The sequence below is a fragment of the Osmerus eperlanus genome, chromosome 4, assembly GCF_963692335.1.
Source record: "Osmerus eperlanus chromosome 4, fOsmEpe2.1, whole genome shotgun sequence".
NCBI classification, from domain to species: Eukaryota; Metazoa; Chordata; class Actinopteri; order Osmeriformes; family Osmeridae; genus Osmerus; species Osmerus eperlanus.
The window spans coordinates 16,933,524-16,960,699 of record NC_085021.1 but is presented as its reverse complement, the minus strand read 5'-3'; the positions used below and the strand labels follow the sequence as shown (position 1 = coordinate 16,960,699).

Below are 27,176 nucleotides of genomic sequence, written 5' to 3'. Positions count from 1 at the left end.
CTTGGCTGGGCAAGGATGGGCCAGACCTCATCTTCAGTCGAGGGATTGTTAAGCTGGTGAGTGTGCCTCTTTGAGACTCCCTGAGCTGGGCTTGTGAGTGGTGCTGCAGCCTTGTTGTTAGTGATGATGCCCTCCTCCCAGCAGCCCCTCTGGCTGCAGTGGCCTCTCCTTTTATCTGCCTCCTTGCTCATCTCTCTGTCTCTTTTCTTGTGCCATCTCATTTCTTACCCTTCCACTCCTCCTCCTCTGATTCACTCCACCTACATCTGCCTCCTCCCCTTATCAACCACCACTCTCTCCCTGTCCATCTCTCTCTCTCTCTCTCTTGCTCTATGCATCTCTCTCTCTCTCTCTCTCTCTCTCTCTCTCTCTCTCTCTCTCTCTCTCTCTCTCTCTCTCTTTCTCTCTCTCTCTGTGTATCTTGCTCTGTCTCTCTGTCTTTCTCTCTGTCTCTCTTGCTCTATTTCTATTGTGTTCTCCCTGTCTACTCCACCTCTTATTGTCCTCTAGTGGAACGCAGGATTGACCAGGTCACCTTGGTATGCCTCGTGGTTTGTTATTCTGAAGCTGGGGCATTTGCAACAAAAATAGAAAACAGAATACCTATTCCTTACTTTCTGGGGCTTGGTATGTATTAAGGTTGTGAACTACCTACAGACAGTCTTGGGCACCGCTGTAATTATATTTCAAGGCTGAACTTCACCTCTGCAGTGATACTAGAGTATGTCCAAGCCATGTCTCTGACATGTTCAGATTGTATTTTATATTATATTCTCTGACTACATGTCTAACAAGCAGCACCTGCAGTGCTGACTCATACAGGGCAGACATTGTTTCCATATGGGCTAGTTATATTTGTAAATGGCTGTGGTAATGAGCTATATTTCATCCCTGCTGATAAAGCCACATGCCTTTAGCCCTACTTTGATAAAGTCTTCCAGAACTCAGAAGGGAGAGACTATACACTCATTGTGAAAGAATTCTGAAAATGCTTGCACAACCCTCCCTAGTGTTGCAACAATAGCAGGTTAGGAGGGGGAGAGGGAAACTTCAAGAATACTTTCCTGGGCTTGGAATTAGAACCTAGCATGCGGTTGTCCAGAAACAAGTGTTTTATAGTGCCAAAGGTGGAATTTATGGCTTTTAATTAGCTACTTATCTGTAACGGGAGTATTTCTTAAAGACTTCTAGAGGTGCGATTTGTGTTCGTTTTTACTGTGGTTTGTGTGGGTGGGTGTTGCTCCTGAGAGGTCATTTATTAGCTTTTACTTTTGATTTTAGGAGTACGTATAAGCAAGCGTAGGCCATGCAGCCTTCTGTAGGTGCATGTGCTAAATATATTTATACACAGGCACATAATCCAGGGAACAATCGTCATCCAGGACAGGAACACCATAAGGCACCTTAAATGCTCCATTAGGCACAGCACATCATCTAAAAATAGAGTTCAGGTTTAAATTTAGGAGAAAATGTATTCAGTGCAAAGAATCCTGCCAGAAGTGCAGCTGGGTCTGCCATCTAGTGGAAGATTTGTGCAACGGCACCTGAACAACTAAAACAACTGTAATGTGACTCCAGTGATTCCATCCGTTTGGATGACTGTCCCTAGCACTATGCACCTAAGGGATAAAGCAATCAGCTAAACCCTAAAATGAGAGCTGTTCACTTGGGACCGTTTTTTTACACTGTTATATGAGGTAATGTCTAATAATTAAGTGAGGGACTGGGATTCACTGAGAATAACAGGAGTAGGGAACAGGCAGCTGATGATGTGTGTGTGTGTGTGTGTGTGTGTGTGTAAGTGTGTCCTGCCCTGTGTGTGTGTGCGCTGCCTATGAGTGCAAATGCATGCCTTTCAGAACAGAAAGACTGCTGATGAGAGACGGCCTCAGGGAGCACAGAGGAGAAGAGGGAGGGAGGGAGAGAGAGACAAGACTAGAACAGTTTTGGATGAAGAGGAGGAGAAGGAGTAGACGAGAGAGAGAGAGAGAGAGAGAGAGAGAGAGAGAGAGAGAGAGAGAGAGAGAGAGAGAGAGAGAGAGAGAGAGAGAGAGAGAGAGAGAGAGAGAGAGAGAGAGAGAGAGAGAGAGAGAGAGAGAGAGAGAGAGAGAGAGAGAGAGAGAGAGAGAGAGAGAGAGAGAGAGAGAGAGAGAGAGACGGGTTGTGTTCTATCATGAGAGCCAGACTGAAAGCAAGGGAGTCAGAGGAGAGATACCACCGGATGAAGTGATGCTGTTCACGTTGCTCTTCTACCTGCGAGTTAAAGGTAGGGCTGAGAGGCTGCTTATCCTGAATGCTCTTTGCTCATAGTCTTTGTCATAGGCATGGCCCAGAGGACAGTAACCTAGTTCTAAACCTGTCCCTCATGTCAACTTGGAGCCTGTGCTGACAGCCACAGTACTTTCTTTGGGAACAACTGAACATGCAGGTAGACAGGCTAGGTGAAAATCAGGTTTCTAAGTGACAGTGTGTGCATGTGTGGTAGACTGAGACTGGTTAAGCTGGCAGATGTGTGTTTGTATTATGTGTGAAGATGGGGAGTTTCAGACATCAGTTATCATTTGTATATTTCAGTTCCTACGTGTTTGCACCTTAACTGAACTGCATAGCTCTAGGTATAGATATTTCGAGCCCCATATTCTGAAATGGCACAGTCCCAATAACGAGCAGGGGATCCGGCTGTTTCTGAATGTGTCAAAATTGAATATTCCTTCATTTCCCCCTCGCTAAGAACATTTGAGTATCCTTTCCTTGGGCTGCTTCCTGTCAGTCCTGACAGCTACTGTCTCCGAGCAGCGCAGAGCTCCATGGAGGCTTGAGATGGTGATCGCTGTAACCTATTTAGAGACTCACGTCCCCTGCTATCTTCCCTGACAAGTGGATACTAATCTAGTTGGCCTCAGTCAATCTGTCTTGTGCCATTGTCTTTCCTTCTCAAGGGTATTACAGAGAAAAGGTCAAGGTCTTTGTGTTAAGGAGAGGGCTTTGTCTCAGTTACCATGGGTTGTCTTGAAGTCGTGTAGAAAACTCAGTCTTCCTACTCTGCCTAGGGATGTGTTTAAAGTCTTGAGAAAGGCTGGGGACATTGACATCCCATCCACAGCTAGAAAAAGTAATTTCCCAGTGCTAAGACAGTTTGTACCAGACTAATCACGCACACACACATGTATAACAACTGACATAACAAATACAGTTAAGGCCAATAATGCTTAGGTCATTAAAGCCTGTTATCACTCTCAGACATGCAGAGAAGCAGGCTTTAGTCTTGGTGTAGACTCCTTACAGACACATCTTTCGCATGTGTTCCAGACCGAACCTGTAGGACTTACATACCTGACCCAACATTGATCAAATATTCAGCCTTAAATTGTCTGACACATGGGCATTGACTTAACCCGTAAGTAGCTGCTAAGTAGGCCTTTCACTGTTGGATGGCTGGCTGGATTAGGACTACATATGAGGTTGTGAGAAAAAAAAGATGTCCTCACACATAGGAAGTGCCCTCAGAACAACATAATGTCACTGATGATACTGTTGGGGGTATATTTGAAATCCAGGACAGTAATTGTTACATAAACTACTGCAGCAAAAGTCCTTTGTAAGGTCTAGTATCAAGCTAATTACCATTGATGTCACATGTTTTTGCAGATTCAGTAAGGGAGAGGGAGAGGAATGAATGTTTGAGGGAAAATTAATTTTTGAAGTAGAGGGGCGAGAGAGTTGGGGTGGGGGGGGGGGGGGTGAGGCGCTGAACAGAAAACAGTTTCTGAGCGTGAGCAATGGAAAGATTGAAGGTACAATATAAAAGCTCTGAGTCAAAGAGATGCCTTTGAGCCCAGTGTGAAAGCTTGTTTTGAGATTTATCTCATCAAAGGCATGTGAAGCTGCTATAGATAGATACGAGCATGTCTCACTCCATACTCACACATAGAACCAGGCTCCAACTGTTTGTGTTTTGGTCCAATGATAAACACGTTGACACGTAGCCACCAAAAGTCCTTAAAAAGTATGTTAAATGTAATTGATCAACATCCAGATCTCATGAAGGCTCATAGTGATAGTAAGCCTATCTTGTTTTGATGCACATTTGGTGTGTCTGTTTTTAATTGGTCCAGTATGCAGTGGTGGATGAGATAGATGTATCTGTTGCCATGGTGTCGTCAAAGAGCTGCTGACTCATCGGCGCAGGGCAGGACGTCAACCATGATCCAGGGGATCCCACACACTGCTGAGAGTGTGAGTGTGTGCGTGTCTTTGTGACAGAGAGAAAGAGAAAGATAGGGGTAAGAGAGAAATAAATCGCCCTCATGTACACATTCTCCTTCTTACAAACTTCCTAGGCTCCGAAACTCTTCTAAACCACCACAACCTTTGTTACCCCTTCAGTCACAGCTCATTAGTTTGGGACGTTCTGAAAGTTAGTCTCTCAAGCTACTTCTACGCTCTTTAAGAATGTATTTTAATTAACTGTTAAATTAACTGGCGATGTCACTTCGTCATGCCTTTTGCTTGGTTTGATCGGCCCAAATCAAGGAGGTCTAATTGTGTCCGAGAGAGCCTGCGGGCTGCGGCATAGATCCCTTACTTGGCAATCTCGTATTGGGAGTCCAAGGCATGTAATTTCTTTAGTTTAAATAACAATGTTTAATGAGTTGGGAGGGGACAATGTTGGGACACTTCCAGTGGGGACAAGAGCCTCGAAAACTTTAGCTGTTAGCTCATGCTTTGGTATGCATTCTGTGCCAGCAACTGTATCATCCATTTGGACGTTCTCTCTCACTCAATTTCGACTCACATTACTGTCTATTCAAGATGGGAACAGTCTTGTCCTTTGAAATGATACTGTTCAACTGTAAGGGACTTATCCCCAAACCTTTGAAGTCTTATATCCTAAGAATCTTGGGCTGGTATAGAGCGCCCTCCCTTGAAGGGGTCTCAGGGCAGGCTGGGAGGCTGGGCGTTGTTGGGGGAGTATTACCATCTTCCTGCTAGTGTGAGGAACAATGTCTGGAAGTGAGTCAAGCCCTTGTAAATGTCCTGCCGTAGATCCGCACCACCTCGGCTCTATGCAAAACTGCAGGGGTTTTTGCTAGGAGCCACAGAGCCTTGTGCAAACCTCTTACAAACAAAATGGCGGGATTACTTGCTCTGTCCTACGCTCTCCCAGGTCTGGTATTGTACGGTGTGTGTGTGTGTGGTCCTTGTTGAAGGACTGTTGACATGTTTCTTGCCTGGTGTTTTTCTGTGTGTTTCTCAGCCTAAACCTTAGTGCTAAGTCTCTCTGTCCCTCCCTCTCACTCTCGCTCTCTCTCTGTCTCTCGCTCTCCCTTTCTTTCTTTTTCTTTCTTTCTCTCTCTCTCTCTCTCTCTCTCTGTCTCTGTCTCTGTCTCTGTCTCTCTCTCTCTGTCTCTCTCTTTCTCTGTCTTTCTCTGTCTTTCTCTGTCTCTCTCTCCATCATTGGCTCCTGTTCTGGCATTGGGCTGGTGAAAATGGGCCAATGCAACACTGCGTCTCAAGGGGGATGTTGTAAGAGGTCAGCCTGCTCATGGTCGGTAAACCCAGAGGAACCTAGTGTGTATGCTTGTGTGGTGTGACATAGTGTAGTAACAGCAAGGTTGTCTATATTTATAGAAGTGTGTGCATACATTTGCCTTTGTGTGTACGTGTGTGTTTATGTTTTGTTGTGTGTGTGTGTGTGTTTATGTTGTGTGTGTGTCGCAGTTCAGGAAAGGTTATCCTTGCTTCTGCTCTACACAGTGCCCAGAACAGCATGCTCTGTCTGTTCTGACTCTGCCATAGTTATTTAATTGGATCCAGTTTGCATATGAAGCTAATTTAATCTGACGTTCATGGAGGATTAAACATAATGTCTTTTGCTTGATATTATGTGCTGATTAGATCATCTCCGACCAAAAACACTTCTGGTTGAGAGAATACATCAGGCTTTTTAAAAGCCAATTAAAGTTAAGGACATATAGACTCCTGTCAGGTTTTCAACCTCTCTACTGTTAGCTCATCATGACATTTGACCCATGGGGTTGTCTTGGTTCAGTCAGCATTATCGTAGACTGACTCATACTGACTCACACCCACAGGTCACTTGGATGATGAGAGATTAACTCTTCACTGATCGACCAGCGATGGCATCAGATGACCCATACCCCCTTCTTCTCAGCAGTCATCTCTCTGCCCACCTCTCACCTCATCCATTGCAAACTGGAAAGCCTTATTATCCCTGCCCCCATCGTACCCCAAGTGGAGTATGCTTAAATCTCTTATAAAATGTATAAATTGAGAGATTAATACATTTTCATTATGAATGGTATTCATCTTTTTCTATACAATCTGTACTTAAAATTCACAGATTTTGTATTGTCATATACACTTATTGACAACTTTATATTTATTGTATATGTATGAATATATGTATTTATAGTTTGTTAGAAACTGAAAGTAAACTTTTATGGCTTGGGACATACAAGTTTATGTAGCGTAAAGAGCCTTTCACACTGCTGTACTGCAACGGCAGGTCCTGGTGTGGTGCTAAGGTATGGTGTGGCTGACACACACACTCAACTTCAGTCTGATCTGATCAGATCAGGGAGTTAGATGGCTGAGCGGTTAGGGAATCGGGCTATTAATCAGAAGGTTGCCGGTTCGATTCCTGGCTGCGCAAATTGTGTCCTTAGGCAAGGTACTTCACCCTACTTGCCTCGGGGAGAATGTCTCTGTACTTACTGTAAGTCGCTCTGGATAAGAGCGTCTGCTAAATGACTAAATGTAAATGTGATCAGATGTGTGTTCACACCTCCCCTAGCCTGTCTGCAGCCTTGTGTTGTCATTGCCCCAGGGCAGTGGGTTTTTAGGAGTGTTGTAATCATTGAAACCTTGTTTATTGAGTGTGGCAGCATCAAGTCGCTCCGGCTGAGGTCAGGGTTCATAAACAAAGGTGCACCTGCTCTCTTTCAGAGGTTGTTTGAACAGAGACTCCCCTTTGTGCATTCAGTCTCACGGTTACTTTGCACACAGATGTAGATGAAATGTCATATTCTAAATTGAGACCAACACTAATCTACACCAGCTCCACACACTCTTAGTCCATGTACAGAAAATATTTAACATGATAGGATAGTTACACTAAACCCTGCAGTTTACCTGATAGACAAGCCAGGTTTGCATCTAAACCTAACATGCTGTGCTGGACATGTGGCCACCGCCAACCTGTAATGTGAAAGGTAATTCACGCTCAGACACCCACATGCTCACTGGTGATTGGATAATGCCTGCTTCTCTGCAGTGGCATGTTGTGTCTCCCCACAATGATGCGTGGTGGAGGAGAGGGAAAACTGGGTAGCTATGGAAACAACGCGTGGTAATCTGTGGTGGCGGGCGGCGGTTCCTTTCAGGGGCCTTGATTTAACAGGATTAGCGGGAGAATCCACAGACAAAAGTGCTAAAGAGCAAGGGCTCTTCCTCCTTGAGCTGCCCTGTCTGTACTAACACAGATGTAGTTTCACTGTACGTTCAGATGAGGGTATAACATGAATGTACCTGCGGCACATTTGAGTGTGTGCTCGTGCATGCGTGATGGCGTAACATGGCTGTATCTGCGACATGCTTATTTTAGTGTGTGTGTGTGTATGCAGGCTTCTCATCGTTAAATGAAATGCTCTCCATCACTAGTTTCGGACATGAAACCAGCAGGCTTTAATTATCAGAGGGTAATGGATTCCGAGGTAATGGCATCCATCACAGCTGCGAGGCCGAGGAGCCCAGGTCCTCCCAGACACGGTCCAGACACAGGTCTGCATTACAGTCCCCTGCATGGCGCTCAGGCTGCATTCCACCACTCTGATAGGGATGAGACGCCCACTGAACCTTGGAAACCAGCTCTTCTCTTCTGTTGTTCTGCCTTCAGTGTCTTGTCGAGCGTTTGAATCCCATTCTCCATGCCTCCGTGCTGAAGCTGCATACTAAACAACACAGCAAAGTCATGTTAGGGCAGCACAGAGGAAATACGGCCCGACTTGCTCATAATGTTCAGCGTATGAACATCCTGATGGAAGAAATGGAGCAGCCCAAGATTAAACAGAGACTAAAGCCGGTTGACCTCATTGCATAAAGCAGACAAAACCATGCACAGAGAGAGAATGTTTTATTTCAATCATATCAATATTGTGTGTGGCTAAATGCCGTAGAGTGAGAGAAAGAGAGGGATCTTTGGCTTGAATATAAAGGATGGTGTGGGTTCTCCATGTGATAAGAAGAAGATAGATGAACCCCAGGGTATGAAAAATTAAACAGGCACTGACTCTGCACCCAGTTTTGAGGCAATAAACACAAAAAAATAAAGAAGTCATACAAATCCGCCAAGCTTGCACAACGACAGCATATTTTATACGGTGTGTGTCTTCAGAGTAGAGGAGCTGTGCTTGTTTATTTGAAGATTCACTTTTATTTGCCGATAAGGCCCCTCGTCATCACAATTAACTAACCACAGCTGACATGCGGTGGGCTGATGAGGGAGTTGCCATGGCAACAGAGGCAAAGTGAGCGGGCGCATGCCGCACCCACCAGACCACCAGACAGAGACACCAGTCAGCAATCAGCAAGGCTGGGATGGAGGGTTAGCTCAGTCAAAGATTTGGGGATTGGTAGAGGAAAGAAGCAATGAGGGGTGAGACAACACAGTTTCTGATTGAGAATGGGACTCACCTCATTTGACCAACACACAGTAATCCCCTGTCACGATGATTTCTGGACAAATTCTGTGTCCATAGGATTCATGTCTGCTGAAATTGCAGTAGTGGAGTACTATCGAATTTCTGTGTTATTGACTGGGGTGTGGTTGGTTTCCCCTCATGATGACTTCACTTGCCACATCTATCTGAGAGACGAGCTATGGAGGAGGCGGGCAATATCTATCTGGAAATGAGAATATTCCAACTAATCGTATGACATCATCATCATCATTATCATTCAATAAGAGCTAACGATCAGCATTCAGCAGTAATGTATGCATTAATAATACATGTTAGAAAATGTCCAATTCATTTAACATTTTATTCATTTAGTATCTGGACAATTTTATCCAAAGCGATACAACAACGTACAAATAACCCTATTAGCTTATTTTTGTGCAACAGTTCAGGTTGTCTTTTATATTTACATTTAGACATTTAGCAGACGCTCTTATCCAGAGCGACTTACAGGGACATTCTCCCCGAGGCAAGTAAGGTGAAATGCCTTGCCCAAGGACACATCATTTTGCACGGCCGGGAATCAAACCGGCAACCTTCTGATTACTAGCCCGATTCCCTAACCGCTCAGCCACCTGACTCCTTATATCAAAGGATCTCATAATCATATCATCCAGAACTAACACTAATCAGGGTTATCTCATCACCATGTACACGTACAGGAAGGTGAATGTTATATAAAATCTTGGTTTTATATAACTTGCATCAGTATATGAACCTGTGTTAGGATGGAACAGTTTACTTGAGTTTGATACAAAGAGAGAGATGGGGGCGGGAACGGGAACGGGGTGGGGATAGAGAGAGTGTAAGAGAAAGGGAGGGTTGGATGGAGTGAAGGCGGGAGGGAGGGAGGCAGGGAGGGAGAGGGAAGTGAGTTATGAGAGTATGGGTGTGAGCATGTGTGTGTCTCTAAGGAGTCTGATGGGTTTTCTCCTCACTCACTTTGATAAAGACTTGAAAGCCCGTGGCTTTAAGGGCAAGTCAAGAGCCCTCTCCTTCTCTGGCCAGCCACAGTTCTCTGTCCAGCCCTGGCGCTGTACTTTCTCCTCTGGGATTTTTTGGGGAGACCGGACTCTCCTTGTTCCTCCACCATCCCTCTCTCCATCTCTGTGTCGATCCCTCATTCTCCCAATGCTGCTCCTATACCACCGTTTCCTTTCTGTCCTAGAATCGATCTACCGCCGTGGGGCCAGAAGATGGAGGAAGCTCTACCGAGTCAACGGACACCTCTTCCAGGCCAAGCGCTTTAACAGGGTGAGTCCCACCCCGTTCACCACCTCCAGCGTTCTTAAATTCAATTTGACATACATTTCTAGGACACCCTCACATGATTTATGCCTTACACACTTCACCCAGTCTGACTGCTACCTGTGTGAGGACAATGGTGTGGTCATTTTTGTCAATACTATAACTGACATTGATTCGCAGTCTTGATTTGACCAGAAAGAAGTTGGTGAAGCAAGTAATATGGTAGAATTTTAGAAATCTTCTAGACTTTTATATTTATGAGTTACACAATCATTAACAAACATTGTGGTTGAATAATATATGGCAGGTTATTAAGTCACTGGTGCCACTGAGCTGTGTGGATATTGATGCATAATTCAAATGGCCTAGATGTGCCTTGTTTTGATACACATTTACACACACACACACACAAACATTCACACACACACCACATCATTCCTGTTGTTATGCTGGTAAGAGGCAGTGTCTGGTAGAATTCACAGAGGTGCGGAGGAGAGTTAGCATTAGCATGTGACCTACATTCCTATGGTTACCATGCTGCAGCTCACCAACAGTCATTCTTAATGCACAGTGTCCACTCTGCCTTGGTGCAGGAGGGTGAGGTTAATGCTGTTACTGTCAGCTCCTGAGTGCCTATCCCCTCTGAAGGGGAAATGTGAGACACAGGTGCTGTGTGTTTGCAGATGCTACCACAAGCACAGACGAGAGGAAGAGGGCAGGAGAGGGAGTGCCAGATCTTGCCACCTAACTGCACCACGCCAAACCCATCCTTAACCCATGTGTATCTTCGGGTCATTCTGACCCATCAGTCATTGTGACCCACCGTCGTATTGCGACAACTTTACCGCATACAAAAAGAAAGCATTTTCTTTTAACCGTTGGGCTGTCTCAGACCCCCCACATTGCAAAGGTTAAAATACAATTATTTTTATATGTTTTTGTATTGGGTAAAATTTGGTAAACACAACGATGGTTCGTTATGAACCTTTGGGTCATGTGACCCGAAGGCAGCACAAGGGTTAATTAAATTCCAAGTTCCTTAATTAAACAGCATGTAACTTGACTTGGAGAATTTGTTCAGTTAGAATTTAGACCACTTAGAGCCTGTTGACTAGTTAAAACACTCTAAATAGGCTAGCAGCCTGGTTAGTAAAGGTGTGGTTGTGATGGTTACTGAGGGTGAATGTGTCCCTGAGGTGCTGTGGTGTTACTGTGAATGTCCAGGCTGGACTGTGGGGCAGCTAAGTGCACCAGTCTGCTAACTCAGCAGACACGGGTTCTCAGCTCAGAGCAGTGGACTTCCATTATCTCCTCCACTGATGGTAAGCAGCTCAAAAGTGCTTTGAGGGCTGGATAAAGGTTGGCAAGACCTCTCATTTCCAGAATTCTATTTTTTTATAACTGTACTCCATGTTTTGGTGACTGTGAATCCTTCACTATTAGCCTAACCACATCTGAAACAGAATGTTTAGAGTTTAGTAAGTGAAGTTTGTTGGTGTGGTTTTGAAACGGGTTATTACAGTATGGACTGTTTGGACTGTTCTGGTTAGGGAAATTTCTCAACACTTTTCCTCATGATGCAAAAAATTGAGAAGTGGGTCAGGTTTCACTCCCACCCCCCCCCCCCCGCCCCCCACACACACACACAGGCTACACACCCTTATCCACTCTTTCTTTCAATTTCTCTCTCTCTCTCTCTCTTTCCCTTTCTGTTGTGGAGAATAAATACATTGTGAATACTTCTTCTTAGACATAATGGGGTCTTTTGACTTCACTCTCCATTCCCTCCATTAGTATTTGGTAGGGAGGTGACTGACAGTATAGGCTTGTTGTTGAGGTTGGTCTGTTAGTAGAGCGGAATAAAAGACCCAAACAAAGCAGAGTCGCGTCAGTTCAAACTCTCCACTGAGACATCAGGCAGACATGGCTAAAACAAGGCTTCTCGCTTCTGCTGCTAAATTCATGATTCAATTTCTGGCGTTTTTAGATACACTAGTCATTCACATATGTGTTGACATTTGGGTGTGTTTGCCTATGCTCTCCATTATTTTTATTAGAGTGTTATGGTGGAGAGCTCTATGTCTGTCAAGCCTTTAAGCTGAGGAGTAATGATAAAGACTTTTCAGTACGCAGGAAGAGCTACTTAGCTGAATCTGTTTCCAGACCTGTTCATGACCTGGAGTGATACCTAAGTGGCCAATCGATAAGAGCTTTTCTCCCAGCATGAACTGCTGACAGCCAGTCATATCATTCTACTAATGTCTAGCAGATCATAGTCTACAACAGCTTTAGAAATAACACATTATATTCACTGCAACAACTGTGCTGAACACCCTCACCCTGGCAGAAAAATGTGCATCGTGTCACGGTGTTGTGCACTTCAGGGAGAAACAATGACTCGGTTGCATCATTAGCACCTTTTTTATGTAAATGTGAATGTAAATGATTAGCGCACAACACTTTGCTGTCCAACTCATCTGAGCTTCTGAGCATGAACAGGCAGGGCTGGCTGATGTATCTTATACAACAGCACCCTGGGGAGTCTGTGTGGCGGGTCAAGGGCACCGCAGAGGGTGACTTCATTGCTCTGACTCAGGGCCAACTGCAATGTCAGTTAATACACTTTTATGGGGTCTGTTCCACATTTGTTGCCTAGCTCCTCTCTTCTCTTAGCAGCATGTAACGACTCGAGCGTCCGATTAAAAGGCCAGTCTGACTAAAGTGTATCGGCCATGTTCAAGTCGACAGTGAGCTGGCGCAAGAAGTTGGACAAGATGTTCAGGGCTCCTGGATAAATGCTGCGATAAATACAGCCTGTTGGAGCAAGGACAATTTATTGTCTTAATCAGTTGTATGGAGGTAAAAAGAAGTGTCCACTTGAAGCGGAAAATGCATCACTATCACCAATCAACATAGCAACAAGAAAATAAATTCAGACTTGCTCTAGTCCTCTCATTACAAAAGTTTTCGTTATCTTTGATAGGGATTATATAAGGTGATCTCATCCAATCTAAATGTATCTTGTCAAGACCAAGTTGTCGGTGATTGGTAACGGTTTTGGTCCTTCATTTTGGATTCTTGCAGATCTGTATCCCTCAACTCAAAGTCAGTAACACATTAAAACGATGTCTCCTTTAAAGAACAAAGGGCATGGATTATAACCCCCTGTGTTTCCTTGTCTATGGACCCTCTCTTCCCAGTCAGTCTGGCAGGGAGTTCTGGGCACCCATCTTCAAAAATTTCTTACTTCAGAACAAGGGTTATTTAATCCCCAGGGTGTCTGTGCCACACAGGGATTTTTTGGGGGGACAAATAAAAGCGCAAGGCTTTATTAATTTATAACTTTATCCCCAAACATTCCTTGTTGAGTCAATTTGGGAGGGGGTTGGGGAGAAACTTTGAAGTTATCAGCAGTATCTCCATGGCAACAGTGCTTTGATTGCGGCTCTGTTCTCCTCAGAATGTTGGTAAACAGTCATTTTGATTAAGTGTCAGTATTCTGCAATAGACACAACATTCCCACATTCATGTGCTCTGTGACATGTTTGACTCACTAGTGTCTAGACCGAACAAAGACATAAATGTTATTTTAACAAGCAAGTGTACGGATGATTAGTTAATTATTGATTTTAAATATTTCTTGGAGCTATACTGAAAAAAATGTTCAATGTGTATTTCACTACAACTTGACATAGTCACCTTCTTGGAAATTCCTTAGCAATGATTACCACTAAATTCCAACACTCGTCTCCTGGCTTATGTGCATTAGCTGTCACCCATTGATTCTTAATCAATACGTCTCTGTGTAACTATGTCATCAGGTTAAAGTATAATCCCCCTTTCTCCATCTTGTCTGCTCTCCAGAAAGCATACTGTGGCCACTGCAGTGAAAGGATATGGGGGCTGGGGAGGCAGGGCTACAAGTGTATCAACTGCAAATTGCTGGTCCATAAGCGCTGTCACAAACTCGTCCCTCTGACCTGCCAAAGGCTTATGGTGAGTACACTGTTCGGTCAGGTTCAAGACAAATCACTCAAGCATCCTGAGGCAAAGGGCTGTATGGTAGTTTCCGTTCAACAGTAGCTGTTTGGTGTACAGTATGTCCAAAGATGCTAGTTGAAACAGTATGTGACTCTCCGCTATACCTCATTCTGGTACGTATGTGCTTGTTGCACCTCAGGATGCCCTGCCCTGCCCTTCTGAATAGGAGACTTTTCTGACAGGAAAGGAGACATTACACTGGAGTGTTACCTCAGGTCAAATGAATGTACACTAGGCTTGTATGCTTGGCATGTGAATGACCCTCTTTTTGCAGCGAATATCGTAGGAATCACGTGTCCTCTAGAATAAGGAAACATTGTGTTTGCCTTTGATACACATCTTTTAATTTGGAGCACAGACACAGTAATACCACATTAGACATCTCAAGGCCCCTCTGTTGACCCACAAGGTTCAGAATTAGTTCATTTGGTACAAATTAGAGTAGTAGAGTAGAGTCTTGAGTAGATCTCCATGCAAACAAAGTCCATCCCTGACTAATCAATACAGTTTTCTTTCATGGCATTTAATGCTGCTCTTTCAGAAGCAGCTTCTTCAGTCTAGCCTTTTGTGATGTCAGACAGGCCTCCATGCCTGACAGCACCATCTAATCATCAAACAGAAAATAGCCTGATCACCCTCAGCCTTTTTAATTTAGCTGGATGTAGATGTATGCAGGAAGGCATCAGGTATCTAACTCAACTTTAAATCATTTTCACCTGCCTTTTTTTTTTTTGTAGAGGTTGACCAGTGGTCATGATGTCCTGGAGCTGCACTGTTGTCTACTGGAGCATAAACACTAAGTGAAGTTATTTGTATAATCTTTGGCCATTTCCCATCCAGGATCCAGTCATGCCATCACAGGAGCCCCCTTTAAATGAGAAGAGTGAAGAGGTGGACCTCCCACCTGAAGACACTGAGGACGCAGATGGAAGTAAGCTGCTCACATCCCAGGAAAGCTCCTCTGTTTGCAATATGTCTGATGTGATCTTCTCTGGAGAACACATTCTGAAAATGTGTGTAAAGTCTTATGATGAGCTATGCTGTTTCATGGGTAATACAAAAGTCAAATGAAGTCTCATGTGACGGGTGAGCCTGCTTCATCCTCTGCTGTGCTTGTCCCTTTTAGTTGTAGTCTGTTGCAAGCTGCTGCTGCTGCTGCAAGCGTTCACTGGTATTTTGGAGTGCAAAGGAACATTCTCAAGTCTTTTAACCCCACAATCTAGTCATGGGATCTGGGTTCAATAGCTCAATCCCCCAGGTCTTGCACAACTGCTCCAATGTTTACAAGGCCTATGGGCCATGTCTAGAAGGACATGCCTCCCATTGTGACTAAGATGTACACTACACACACTCCTCTGTGAAGTTCCCCAGTGTAAAGGTCACTGTGAAGGTTGTTGGCCCAGCAGGTGACTGTAGTGCCACACAGTAGACCAGTGATGACAGAACAGCACCGTATCCACCGGTGGGCTGACCTAGTTGGATAGAGGCAGTAGGGAGTCTGGATCTCTGCAGAGCACACTGCCCTCTGCTGGTCAAAGGGAATTACAACAACCCTGCAGTGCAAACGTAATACTGTGTGTAGAGTATGTGTATAACGGACAAGGTCATTTCACACCAGTTAGTTTCAATCATTTATAACATAGATGGCATTATAAATACTTGAGAGTGATATATGGTCTTCTGTTCTGTCTCTGCTCATCAGTACCATTTCTACCACACAATCGCAAGGTGGACAAAACAGAGGATGACTCAGAGGTGAGGCCAACTACAAGCACATTCCTCTTTAAAACAGCTAAGCATGGGAGTTCACTTTTGGTTTCATACACTCCAGCTTTTAGTGTGTGCTAACAAACCCTAAACTGGCCAACTCTGTGCATCTGTGACTGGACACCTCCAGTCAGATCCAGAGCTGTAGAGCTTCCATGCTGCCTGCATGGCTGTAACCCTCCTCCCCTCTCCTCGCCCTGTAGGACATCAAGGCAGTGGTGGACGGGATTGATGGCATCAAGATCTCCCAGGGGCTGGGCCTGGGCGACTTTGACCTGATCCGGGTGATTGGGCGCGGCAGCTACGCTAAGGTGCTGCTGGTGCGGCTGAAGAAGAACGAGCAGATCTACGCCATGAAGGTGGTGAAGAAGGAGCTTGTGCATGACGACGAGGTAGGGAGGAGGGAGAGGGGGAGGGAGAGGGGGAGGGAGAGGGAGAGGGGGGAGGGGGGGGAGGCGGGGAGGCGGCAGACTGACAAAGCCACAACAAGCCAGAGTGAGTAGAGATGGGCTGAGGGATTTGAAAAGAAGAGAAAGAAAGAAGAAAGGCGGAGGACGGGAAAAGGGAAAGATGAGGAAGAGAAAGTGAACAAATACATGGAATAGAAGTGGAGAAAAACATAAAGACAAGGAAGGAAACTGAAGGAACAAAAGAAGCAGAGTAATGAATGAATGAAACACAAACGCTTTGGTGAGACAGTTCACATCTGGAAACCATGAAGATGAAAACTGGTTTCTAAAAGAGATACTATAAATAGAATCATTTCATATTGAGGAGTCCTAAGCTGTAGTACTGTAGTTGCTGGGTACAGATCGAGTATTAGCTTACCGGTCATCTAGGCAGTTGTATTCCATATATCCACTAGGTGGCGCTATGGTATTACTATTCTTCCATACCAATTGAAATTGGGAAAAATTGCACTGGATTACATATAAATTGTCTCTGTGACTTTTGTGCATAAAAATTACAGAACATTTATCAATGCTACAATAATAGTCTGTTTCTACACAGTCCCCTCATGAACAGATCATTTCCAAGTTTGATTTTTATTGAACAGTGATCCAGACGGTTATCACAGTGAAATATTTATTAATGTATGCCTGTATTTCTATTTGTTTAATTATTCATTTGTTTATTAAAGGCTGACATCAAAGGTACTTTCCAACAGCGCAGCATAAAGAGTCCTCTAAAAGGCTGTACATAAATTCAGTGCCAGGAAGCTCAACTGACCAGTTAATGTTATGAATCATTACTTTCCCTTCCACTACTACTAAAGGAGGGTTGGCATACAATCAAATCAAGTTATAAACATAAGAAACATGAACTTGGTAGAATGTAGCTCTTTCCCATATGTTTTTTAAACGGCTGGATGGATCTATTGTACTAAAAGAAAAGACTGGCAGTGTTTTGAGGACTGATGAAAGACTAGGCAATCCTGAGCTGCATTTTGACCCATCAAATCTCTCTTTCCAATTTGGCCTCCTCCACTTACATGCCTGATACAGAATTAGGTATAAACAACATGGTGGAGGCCAGGTGGTACCGTTCAGTTCAATTTAAAATAACTTTATTCATTCCTGATGGATCTATCTTAGTCACACATAGTCCGCTTGAGTGTCTGAAGAGGATTGTGCGTCAGAGCAGCTCTCTGGACCGGAGCAGAGCCCAGCTGGCCTCTGTTACGCCCAGTCAGCTCTTGGCTTCCGGTGTGCCCCGTCCCGGCTCAATCCTAGCCCCAGCTAGGCCAGCCAAGGACAGCTTTTCAAACAGTGAGCCAAGAGCAAAATGCCCCAGACAGACAGGTTGCACCTGAGATTGTTTTCTCTATCGTAATGGGGCAGGAATCGAGGGAGGCATGAGCCAATACTGTTTGGGATGCTTTGTCCTTCCTTTAAAATGGGAATGTAATATATATTTGTTCCTTAACTCTCAAGCAGAAATGTAAGTGACAGGATTTTATACTTGTATTTATTTTATACTACTGGTACTGAGAGAGACTACACATTTAGCAAATGACAACAGTCAGGGCAGAAGAGGAAGGAAGGTCATGTCCTAGAAAAGCCCCAACAGCTGTCTTCCTCCATGACTTCCAACCTCAGCTGATACCAGGCAGTGTAATCTGCTCTCTACGGGCACTGGGGTCGGAAATTAAAATGTCCAGATTTGTAAAGCTGTCTGTCTGTGGGTATGTTTGTATATGTGTAGGTGTGTGTGTATGCACGTATGTTTCTGTGTACATTTGAGAGGGTGTACGCCTAAAGAGAATGTGCATTCATAATCTGTGTCTTGTCAGATGAGGTAGCCTGAAAATCAAGTCATAATGTGTTTGTAAATGTCAGGTATTGTACGGCACATATTTGATTGAACAATGAATTGAATGTCTCTTTGAAAGCTGTGTCTTAGTAATTCTTGTTTCATTTGCTCTCTTTACCCCCTGCTTTATCAGAAGAGAAAATACCAGGTGTCTCACTGACTAATGCTCCTTCTTTTGTGGTGGTGTCCCCTAGCGAGAGTAGTGTTTGATGTTTCATTCTTCCAAGCCACAGTTTGCCTGAAATAATAACCGGGCATTTCTGCAGTTGAACTAGTACCAGCATTGTTTACGTTAAATAAAGAACACAACTCATTCAGAGATTTCGGAGAGATGAATAAAAGTAGTATAATTTTCTATTTGAAAAAGTTGTTATCTTGTAACTGTTCAAGACCATGCTGCGGAAGTATACATTAGTGTTTCGTTATGTGCCTCTCCCTCTTGGGAATTGTCTTGACAGCACATCAACTCATAATGAAAGGGAGAGGGGTTAGCCTGCTACACAAGGTTGATACTAAACGTTACTTTTACCCGTGGCATTATGCATTGACTTTAAGCTATTGGTGGCAGTTTATTGATCAGACAAGTGGATTGCTAATGTGTTTCTTCCTCTGTTTTTGTTTCTGTATCTCTGTGTTTGTGTCTGTCTTCCTGTCTGTCTGACTCTAAAGGATATCGACTGGGTGCAGACGGAGAAACATGTCTTTGAGCAGGCGTCGACCAATCCGTTTTTAGTAGGCCTTCACTCCTGTTTCCAGACAGAAAGTCGGTAAGAGGCTGGGTGGCAGACAAACAAATCTCACATGGCCATCCCATGCAACTACAACAGCAGCCTTGCACCCCCGACCTTGAACTGTGAAACATCTATGCCTGTCCAGTGTACAACATGAAACATTCTACCCACATTATCAGTGTCGGTGAATGCAATGTTGATTCAAAAGCAGATTTCGAAGGAGTGTCCTGAAATTTAACCTAGTCAAGAGAGCCCATCTCTGATGGGGAAAGAACAGATGAGTTTGAATGAAACTGAAAAGGAACACATCCAATCACTGGGGACTGCCATTGCTACTGAGCCCATTCTACTCTTTTGTTGTTAAAGCTACCATTTATATAAATCATCAAGTCTGTGTCGTTTTCATGAAGACCTTATTTAACTGGAGATCTTCATTCAATTTCAGTTCTGCTGGCAGTTTGATGAATAGCCTACTCCTGTATTGTCTGGAAAAAATTGCTTTTTGGGATCCGAGCTTCTCAGGATGTTGTGCCTCAGAATACAAATCCCTCAAAAGACAACAATTCTTCATGATGTTAGAGGGAAACTAACAAAAAAAATTCCCCTTCCCTGGCTGTGCTTCTAGGTTATTTCTGGTGATTGAGTATGTGAACGGAGGGGACCTGATGTTTCATATGCAACGACAACGGAAGCTTCCAGAGGAACACGCACGGTAACCATCCATCTCCTAACTACCACCGCTTACATGGGGGAGAAACCACAAACCTCACCCTCTTACAGTTACAGAGCTTGTCTCAGAGTTATCCATTTATTTCCAAGGATAAATATTCACATCCCAACATGGATAATATTTTAGATTTTTGACAAAAGTGGATTAAGTCCAAGGCATGGTCTCTACCTCCCTCTCATTTTTCCATCCAATATCCTCTTTCTCCATTGCGCTCTCTCTCTTGCACATGGAATTGAAAATGTAAGGGACAAGGCAGAGGGATGAGTGGCTTCCAGGAAAGCCATCCTGTGAGAACAGGATGTCACAGAAGCAGCCAGCCCTTGGCGCTGTCCTGATTGGAATCTGGTTAAGTTGACATCAGTTGTTCAACTGGATCATAAGTTCCCGTTCAAAGGATGAGAATAACCAAATGGTCGGAACAGCACAGGGACATGCACAGAGGCTCCAGCTACTTCTAATTGGCTTTTTCTAGTTTACATTTTTAAATCGTATGTCTCCAGTTTCAGTTTTGCTCAGGATGAAAGAACTATTTGAGAGGATACTCTTCAGAGATTCAGTAAGGCCAGTAGAGTACCAATCACTGACCTCAACCAAACATAATGTGCACCCATAATTCATTGTGCCTGTCGACGTGGCCGCTTTAGTGGCGGCGGTTATAATCGTAGGATCAAAGGCGAGGTAATTTAGAGAGGCACCAGTCCCCCACCGGCTCCTGTATCTGTCTTCCAGAAGCCCCAGCTTGTCTATGCAAAACAGCATGGTAATCACCAATAATGATCGTACATATTCATGAGCTACGCTCCCAGAGAGACCCCCTGGGTTAGGGGGGGTGGGGGGGAAATGATGGCATAGCTGACAGGATGCAGATTATGCCAGTCTGGATGCCAACTGTGAGAAAACACTGCCCAGTGGGGGTAGTCATGGTCAGAGTCTCAGACAGTGAGAGGTAAAACAAGCTCACAGCCAGGGGCCTCTTAGACTTATCTCCTTGAGACAGTATGTGTTGTGATGGGAAATCTAACTACTTTGGAAGAAAAACTGAGGGGTTCAGATGAGATAGACTAATGGGCTCTCATGTTGCCAAATGTTGGGAACATGAATATCCTTTTTTTAAGAATCTGTAAAACCTATTGCACTATGCATTTTAGCTTCAGTTTAGAGTGATTTGGGGCTCATGAATGTGTTTCTTGAAAGAGAGGTGAGAATGCCCCTGGAGGTGGTGTGTAGAGATCTGACTGAGTTGATTGTGACACTCCTTTCAGATTCTATGCTGCTGAAATTTGTATCGCGCTCAATTTCCTGCATGAAAAGGGCATCATCTACCGGGATTTGAAACTGGATAACGTGCTGTTGGACCACGATGGACACATTAAACTCACAGACTATGGGATGTGCAAGGTAAGGCCTCTTGGCCAGCAGAGGTGCTATCTTCCACTACAGTGAATAATGCAAGGCTTTGGTAGCTAGAGAGACTATTTTCTCTTTTTGACTTTTCCTTTCCATCCAGGATCTTTTTGATTTAACCTTCTCTTTCCACTTCAATTATATTTTCGGAACTTTTCTTTGCTTTTACTACCATCATGCGTCTTATCCCCCTCTCAGGAGGGGATAAGACCAGGGGACACCACCAGTACGTTCTGTGGGACCCCTAACTACATTGCCCCTGAGATCCTCAGAGGGGAAGACTATGGTGAGTGCCTGGACTGGACCAAAAACGATCTGTCTAGTTTGTCTGGCAATGAATCCAGAAGAACTTGTAAGGAACAAGGCTGGCACAACACATCACTGCTGACTGTAACCAAGGGCTGCTCTCTCTCTCTCTCTCTCTCTCTCTCTCTCTCTCTCTCTCTCTCTCTCTCTCTCTCTCTCTCTCTCTCTCTCTCTCTCTCTCTCTCTCTCTCTCTCTCTCTCTCTCTCTCTCTCAGGCTTCAGTGTGGATTGGTGGGCACTGGGCGTGCTCATGTTTGAGATGATGGCCGGAAGGTCCCCATTTGACATCATCACAGACAATCCTGACATGAACACAGAGGAGTACCTGTTCCAAGGTGAGAGAGGCGAGAGGTGTTTCTGAACCGTAAGCTGGATGATCTGGATATCTTGAATAGTCTTGTAAGGGGAGACCACGCCAACTGTTCCTCCAAGTATCCATGAGTCCTAGTGTGTATTTGTAGACTAGCCATATGGTAGAGTGTGACCCCCCAACACCTTACTGTTGTAACGGACATTCCACCATACCGCCCTCCAGTCTTCCATGCCATGTACTCCCACCATGCCCGCCCGTGGCATAGCATGGCACCAAAACTGCCATCTGCCAGCCCTCTTGTACTCCACTCACCCCCACAGGGCAAACAGCATGCTCCTGGATGCCACCTCACCAACGGAAATCAGACCAATCTCCATAGGAGCAGTGCAGCCATATGCCACCTCCCCTAACCTGTGCCAACCCCAACATGGGCAGGCATGCCACCCATGCCAACCCACAGCTATAGACAGACACACAGAGCTTGGCAAACCTTTTCACAGGGTGACATGATGATTTGTATTATTTTTAAGAATGTTAGTGTCTGTGTAGTTCTGACACTCTGGCATCACCAGTGCAATTCAACCTTGTTCCACCAACCATGTCCCCTTACCTGTCCTGCTGTGTCCATGTCACTTCAGAGAGGCTGGGCTTCAGCAAAAATGCTGGATGGCTTTCCATGACGTTACCCTGTGCGGCTGCACACACACCTATGCACACACACACACACACACACACACACACACACACACACACACACACACACACACACACACACACACACACACACATAGAGATGCCACCAGAGAGGCTAACCCTCCTCCGTGGCACCGGCCCAGTGGTGCATGGAGGGCTGGCGAGTGAGGCTGCCCTGAATGCCCCAACTGTCCCTGAGAAAGCTGATCCACTCAGGATTTTAATAAGAGGGTTGGCGTAAACAAACAAACAACAAACATGGGGTGATGGCATTTAGGAAGGAGAAGGGATGAACACTGTTTGGCCTGTAATCTGTTCATCATCAGAGAGGTCAGAGATGTTAAACGGCTTTGCATCCGATCGTCTGCTCCAAGACACGCAATGTTTGTTTTGACTTTGGTGGGGGGGGGGGGGGGGGGATTGATGGGGGAAACGATGGATGAGAGACAGACATCATCACTGTTCAGAGAGGATCACTTGGTGAGTTGTTTTCTGGGGTTGGATTTCTGTGAGGGATTTAGCTTGATTTGACTCACCAGGAAACAAGAGGACAAGGATACTGTCTTCCACACAAGATGAGGGTCAGATTATGATGGAAAACGATACTGGGGTCAGGTCAGGTCATTTTTTACTCACTTAAAAAAAGAGTAAAAATGCAGAATAGTATGTAAATAATAGTATATAATTTAATATTATTTGTGTTGTTATAGATAAAACTTTAAATAACACATGTGTTTCCAGGTCACAAGCATACAGTATGAATACTCCTATGTGCTCTAAAAGTGGTCATACTATTTCTCCATCTCCCTTTTTTCCAATATTGTTCAACTGAGAAACCCTGGCTGACAACAGATGCCTGTGATGTACAGAACATAGCATTTCCCCCCTTTCTCCTCAGTTCTTCCTCCTTCCTTTCATTTTCTCTCCCATTCCCCCCGTTTAAACTCCCACACAGCAGACAGGCCCTCACTGGTATGCCGGATGGTGAATCACCCATTGTTTGTCTCTCTCATCTCTATTGTCCTCCTCATCTCTTCTTCCCTAACTCTCTCTTTCTATTTTACGCTTTCTCTCACACACTCACTTTTTTTTTGTCTTGCTTACTCTTCTACTCTTCTCTCTCTCTCTCTCTCTCTCTCTCTCTCTCTCTCTCTCTCTCTCCACAGTTATTCTCGAAAAGCCCATTCGTATCCCAAGGTCTTTGTCAGTGAAGGCTGCCAGCGTGCTGAAGGGCTTTCTAAACAAGGTGAGAGCAGAGAACACACACCCCAATGGGTCTAATCAGACCCCTCCTCTCTGCTTCTCGCCTCTCCTTTCCTCCTCTCCTTTTCTCCTTCCCTCCCTCTCTCCATCCCTGTGTAGGACTGTGGCCAAGACCCCATTAGTGGCAGCAATGTGACAGCCAATCCATGTCAAGGCCTCATCAGTTTGGCTGAGAGCATGTGTGTGTGGGCGTTTAGTTTGTATTTGCATATTGCTGTAGTAAATCCAATACCAGCCCTACAGACACTGCCCCTTAGACCTTTGTTTCCACTAAAGTTTCACATGTTATATACATATCCATAGGCATACTTTATTCTATGAAATACCTAAGCAAGCCAATATATACCACGCTTTTCTCAAGTAATTCTGTTTTTTAATTCTCTACAGGACCCCAAAGAGAGGTTGGGTTGCCAGGTTCAAACTGGTTTTACCGACATCAAGGCTCACACGTTTTTCCGCAGCATAGACTGGGACCAGGTAACCCCCCTTCCAGATGCTTCCCAGTGATTGACAGTTCTGTGTAGCATTTACATATTTAAAATTGTAGGATTTTAAAAGTTGAAGGCCACAAAAGAAGCAACATTTTAAGAGTTACATTTAAATCACAACAGTAATAGTAATGATTTTAAAATATTTGACATATTCCCCCAGCCGTTGACAAAACACTTTATGGATGCCTTTGCCAGAAACACACCAGGGGAGCTTGTTTTTGACAGTGCAGCTGTTCCGTAGCATGGATCTTGTACAGCAGATTAAAAAAGGATGAAACATTTACAGACATGGAGGCGAAGTGTATAGACCACTGCTGTGAAGAAAAGGCCTTTGTTTATACCACCAAGTTAAAGTGAATTCTAAATGACACACACCCTGAGAAATAGCAACAGTGGCCATGTGAGTGTGTTGGTAATTGCGTATCGGTGCGTAGAGTGTGGTGGTAGTTGCTTAATTGACTGTGCATGGCTGACGCACGCAACTACTTGAAAGCAACATTAAAGTGAAAGATACATACAATATTTAGGGGGCTTCAGTACAGTATGTCATGGGTAATGATGCTGATGTGCATACATGCTGCTTTTGCCAGGGTGTTTCAGTGAACCAGCTTAATCAAAGCCTATTCTCTTCACTTTCAACTTAAAAAAAGAAAAAAGAAACCTTGTTCGCAGAATTATTTTTCTGCTTAAGTACAAGTCACCGGAAGTCAATTGGTCAGTGGTCAATGGAGGCTTCAACTAACACTTTAAGTCTCTCTGAAAAGTCCAATTTACAACATGTCTGGTTGTTCAAACAAACTTAACAAGTTCAGGACAGGAAATGTCTTGTGCTTATAAGTATGTGGGTATAAGTAACAGCTTGACTTAAATCCAGCATTCTACTGTAGCTTGAATTGTAGCGTCATATCTGCAGATGGGACTGAATGAGGGCAGAGGGAGGAAACAACAGCCCTGTCCTCTACCCAGCAGCCCAGCTGCTCAGTGTGGGCAGAGTAGCGTGACGTCAAGCACAGGAGCAGCTATCCGGCTGGAGAATCAAAACCCTGCAGCAACTTGCGTCATCCTAGCTCCAACACTGCCCCACCACTATGGGGAGAGAACGTTGTTCTCTCTCCTTGGGGATTTGCTGTACATATCTGGCTGTACGATATTAGGAGGCAATGACTGAAAGCAAGTGTGGAGTAGAAATATCTCAGATATTTGTCTGGAAAGTAAGCCATTTATTCTTATTTTACGGTGCTTTAGAAATCATATTCAGAGTTTAATAATACTGCTACATAGAATAGCACAGTATAGGATTATGTACACTACCGTTTCACAGGCATAGTGGGTACTGAAAGAGAATAAGCATTCAGCCCTAACCATAGTGCTGGAGGAAACAATACGCAAGACGTTAAATGAAGCTATTCAATCACACACTGATTTACAGTACTGTCTTCCTCATGGGAGAATTGCAAAGGGAAGCATTAAATAAAAAATAAAAAAGGTTGTCTAGTTTTATTAATGAGCTTTACCATGGCACGTGTATTGTGCACACCAAAGGAAAGCTGTGAAAATGTCCCGACTTTGATATGTTTCCAAGCCCCGCGACGCCTACTCTGTGAAAAAGCTTGACAATGCTGTGACAGTGTTAGGTTGCTCGCTGTGCCACGGTTTAGGATTGTCGCCTCGACATCCTCAAACTAAACCTGTCTCCAGACCTGACAGGCCTTCAGCACATTGCTCTTTGACTGCTGTTGTTTTACGCTATTAATATTAATCGTCCCATTCCTCTGGGAACACAGGCTCTTGCCTCTGAAGCGTGACATTTACCTGCCTCGCTGTTGTTCTGGAAAGATTTCAGAAGCCCATACTGGCAAAGTAGAGCTGTCAAATCAATGAAGCTACCAGTGTTTGGAGTGGCAATAGAAACTGGATAATTATTACTGCTCAAACAACTTTCCAGTCGGCATGTACACAAGGTTAAGTTTGAGTGGAACTTCTCTTGTACTCTACCACAGAACATGTCTACAATCATGATGGCGTCTTTATACACGAAGTGTTGCCATTTCCAAACTAAAGGCTTGACACAGAAAGGTTTTTGCCGTATCATATTCATATCTAGTAATTTGCAGGCATCCATCATAATGTAATGTCTCTTGGTGGTGGTGTAAATGTAAAATTGGTTAAACTTCTAAACAGTTCAAGTTTTTCAAACAGCTGTCACTGCGTGTTTATATGCTACTATGTTGTATGTGTGCAACTGTGTGTGTGTTGGCGTTCTTCCTAATGCCTCCTCTGTTGATTGGCTGTAATTAGGGTGCTGTCATGTCAGCAGGTGTGTGCCCCAGCCCCCACTTGTGTACCCATTGTGATGAGTAGCATTATTCTCTTGCCTCTTTGGAGACAACCCTGCCTTCATATTCTACACACACACACACACACCTCTCCTCTATCCATCACACGCACACACACAAACACACACCTCTCATCTTTCCATCACACGCACCCACACACACACCTCTGATCCATCACACACACACCTCTGATCCATCACCTACACACAGACCGAGTTGATCCGTCCGACAGCTCTGTGATCTAAAGGCCCTCCCCTCAGCCTTGGCTCAGGCCGCGGGGCCACTTCCTCCTCTCTCACTCCCTCTGTCTCTCTCTTTCTTTGTCTCTCTCTTTCTCTCTCTCTGTATTGAGTAGAGAGAATAGTGGTGATCCAGGGCCTCAGTCTGGCCTCTGTGCCTCATTACCACCATGGATTCCACTAGCCACCGTGCCAAATTGCTAGCCATCCAGCTTGCCTGGCAGCCAGCCAGATGCAGAGAATAGGAGAAATGTGTTTGTGTATGTGTGTATGTTGGAGAAAGAGATTACAGTTCACTTTGAACAAGTGAGTAGTAGATGGCTAGGAGAGAGAGAGAGAGAGAGAGAGAGAGAGAGAGAGAGAGAGAGAGAGAGAGAGAGAGAGAGAGCAGAGAGAGCAGAGAGAGCAGAGAGAGCAGAGAGAGCAGAGAGAGCAGAGAGAGCAGAGAGAGAGAGAGAGCAGAGAGAATGTGAATTGGTTTCAGGAGAGAGAAATTGTGTGTGTGGTATGTGTGACGGGGGGTGCAGGTGTAAGATGAAGAA

General features: G+C 44.5%; 1 protein-coding gene across 5 annotated transcripts in view; it reads left to right on the top strand.

The window, feature by feature from the left end:
• The window catches only part of prkcz (protein kinase C, zeta), a 54,572-nt gene that overhangs the window by 20,879 nt on the left and 6,517 nt on the right, over positions 1-27,176 (top strand). For 4 of the 5 annotated variants that reach the window (XM_062459688.1, XM_062459689.1, XM_062459692.1 and 1 more), the window contains 12 exons: positions 9,928-10,013; positions 13,872-14,003; positions 14,889-14,979; positions 15,751-15,803; positions 16,019-16,207; positions 18,798-18,895; positions 19,485-19,571; positions 20,852-20,987; positions 21,192-21,279; positions 21,515-21,634; positions 23,472-23,551; positions 23,956-24,045. In XM_062459688.1, the coding sequence (XP_062315672.1) occupies positions 9,928-10,013; positions 13,872-14,003; positions 14,889-14,979; positions 15,751-15,803; positions 16,019-16,207; positions 18,798-18,895; positions 19,485-19,571; positions 20,852-20,987; positions 21,192-21,279; positions 21,515-21,634; positions 23,472-23,551; positions 23,956-24,045 (1,250 nt within the window). Of the gene's footprint in view, positions 1-2,124; positions 2,267-9,927; positions 10,014-13,871; positions 14,004-14,888; positions 14,980-15,750; positions 15,804-16,018; positions 16,208-18,797; positions 18,896-19,484; positions 19,572-20,851; positions 20,988-21,191; positions 21,280-21,514; positions 21,635-23,471; positions 23,552-23,955; positions 24,046-27,176 lie in introns of those variants that run through there. The other variant, XM_062459690.1, reaches the window with a different exon arrangement.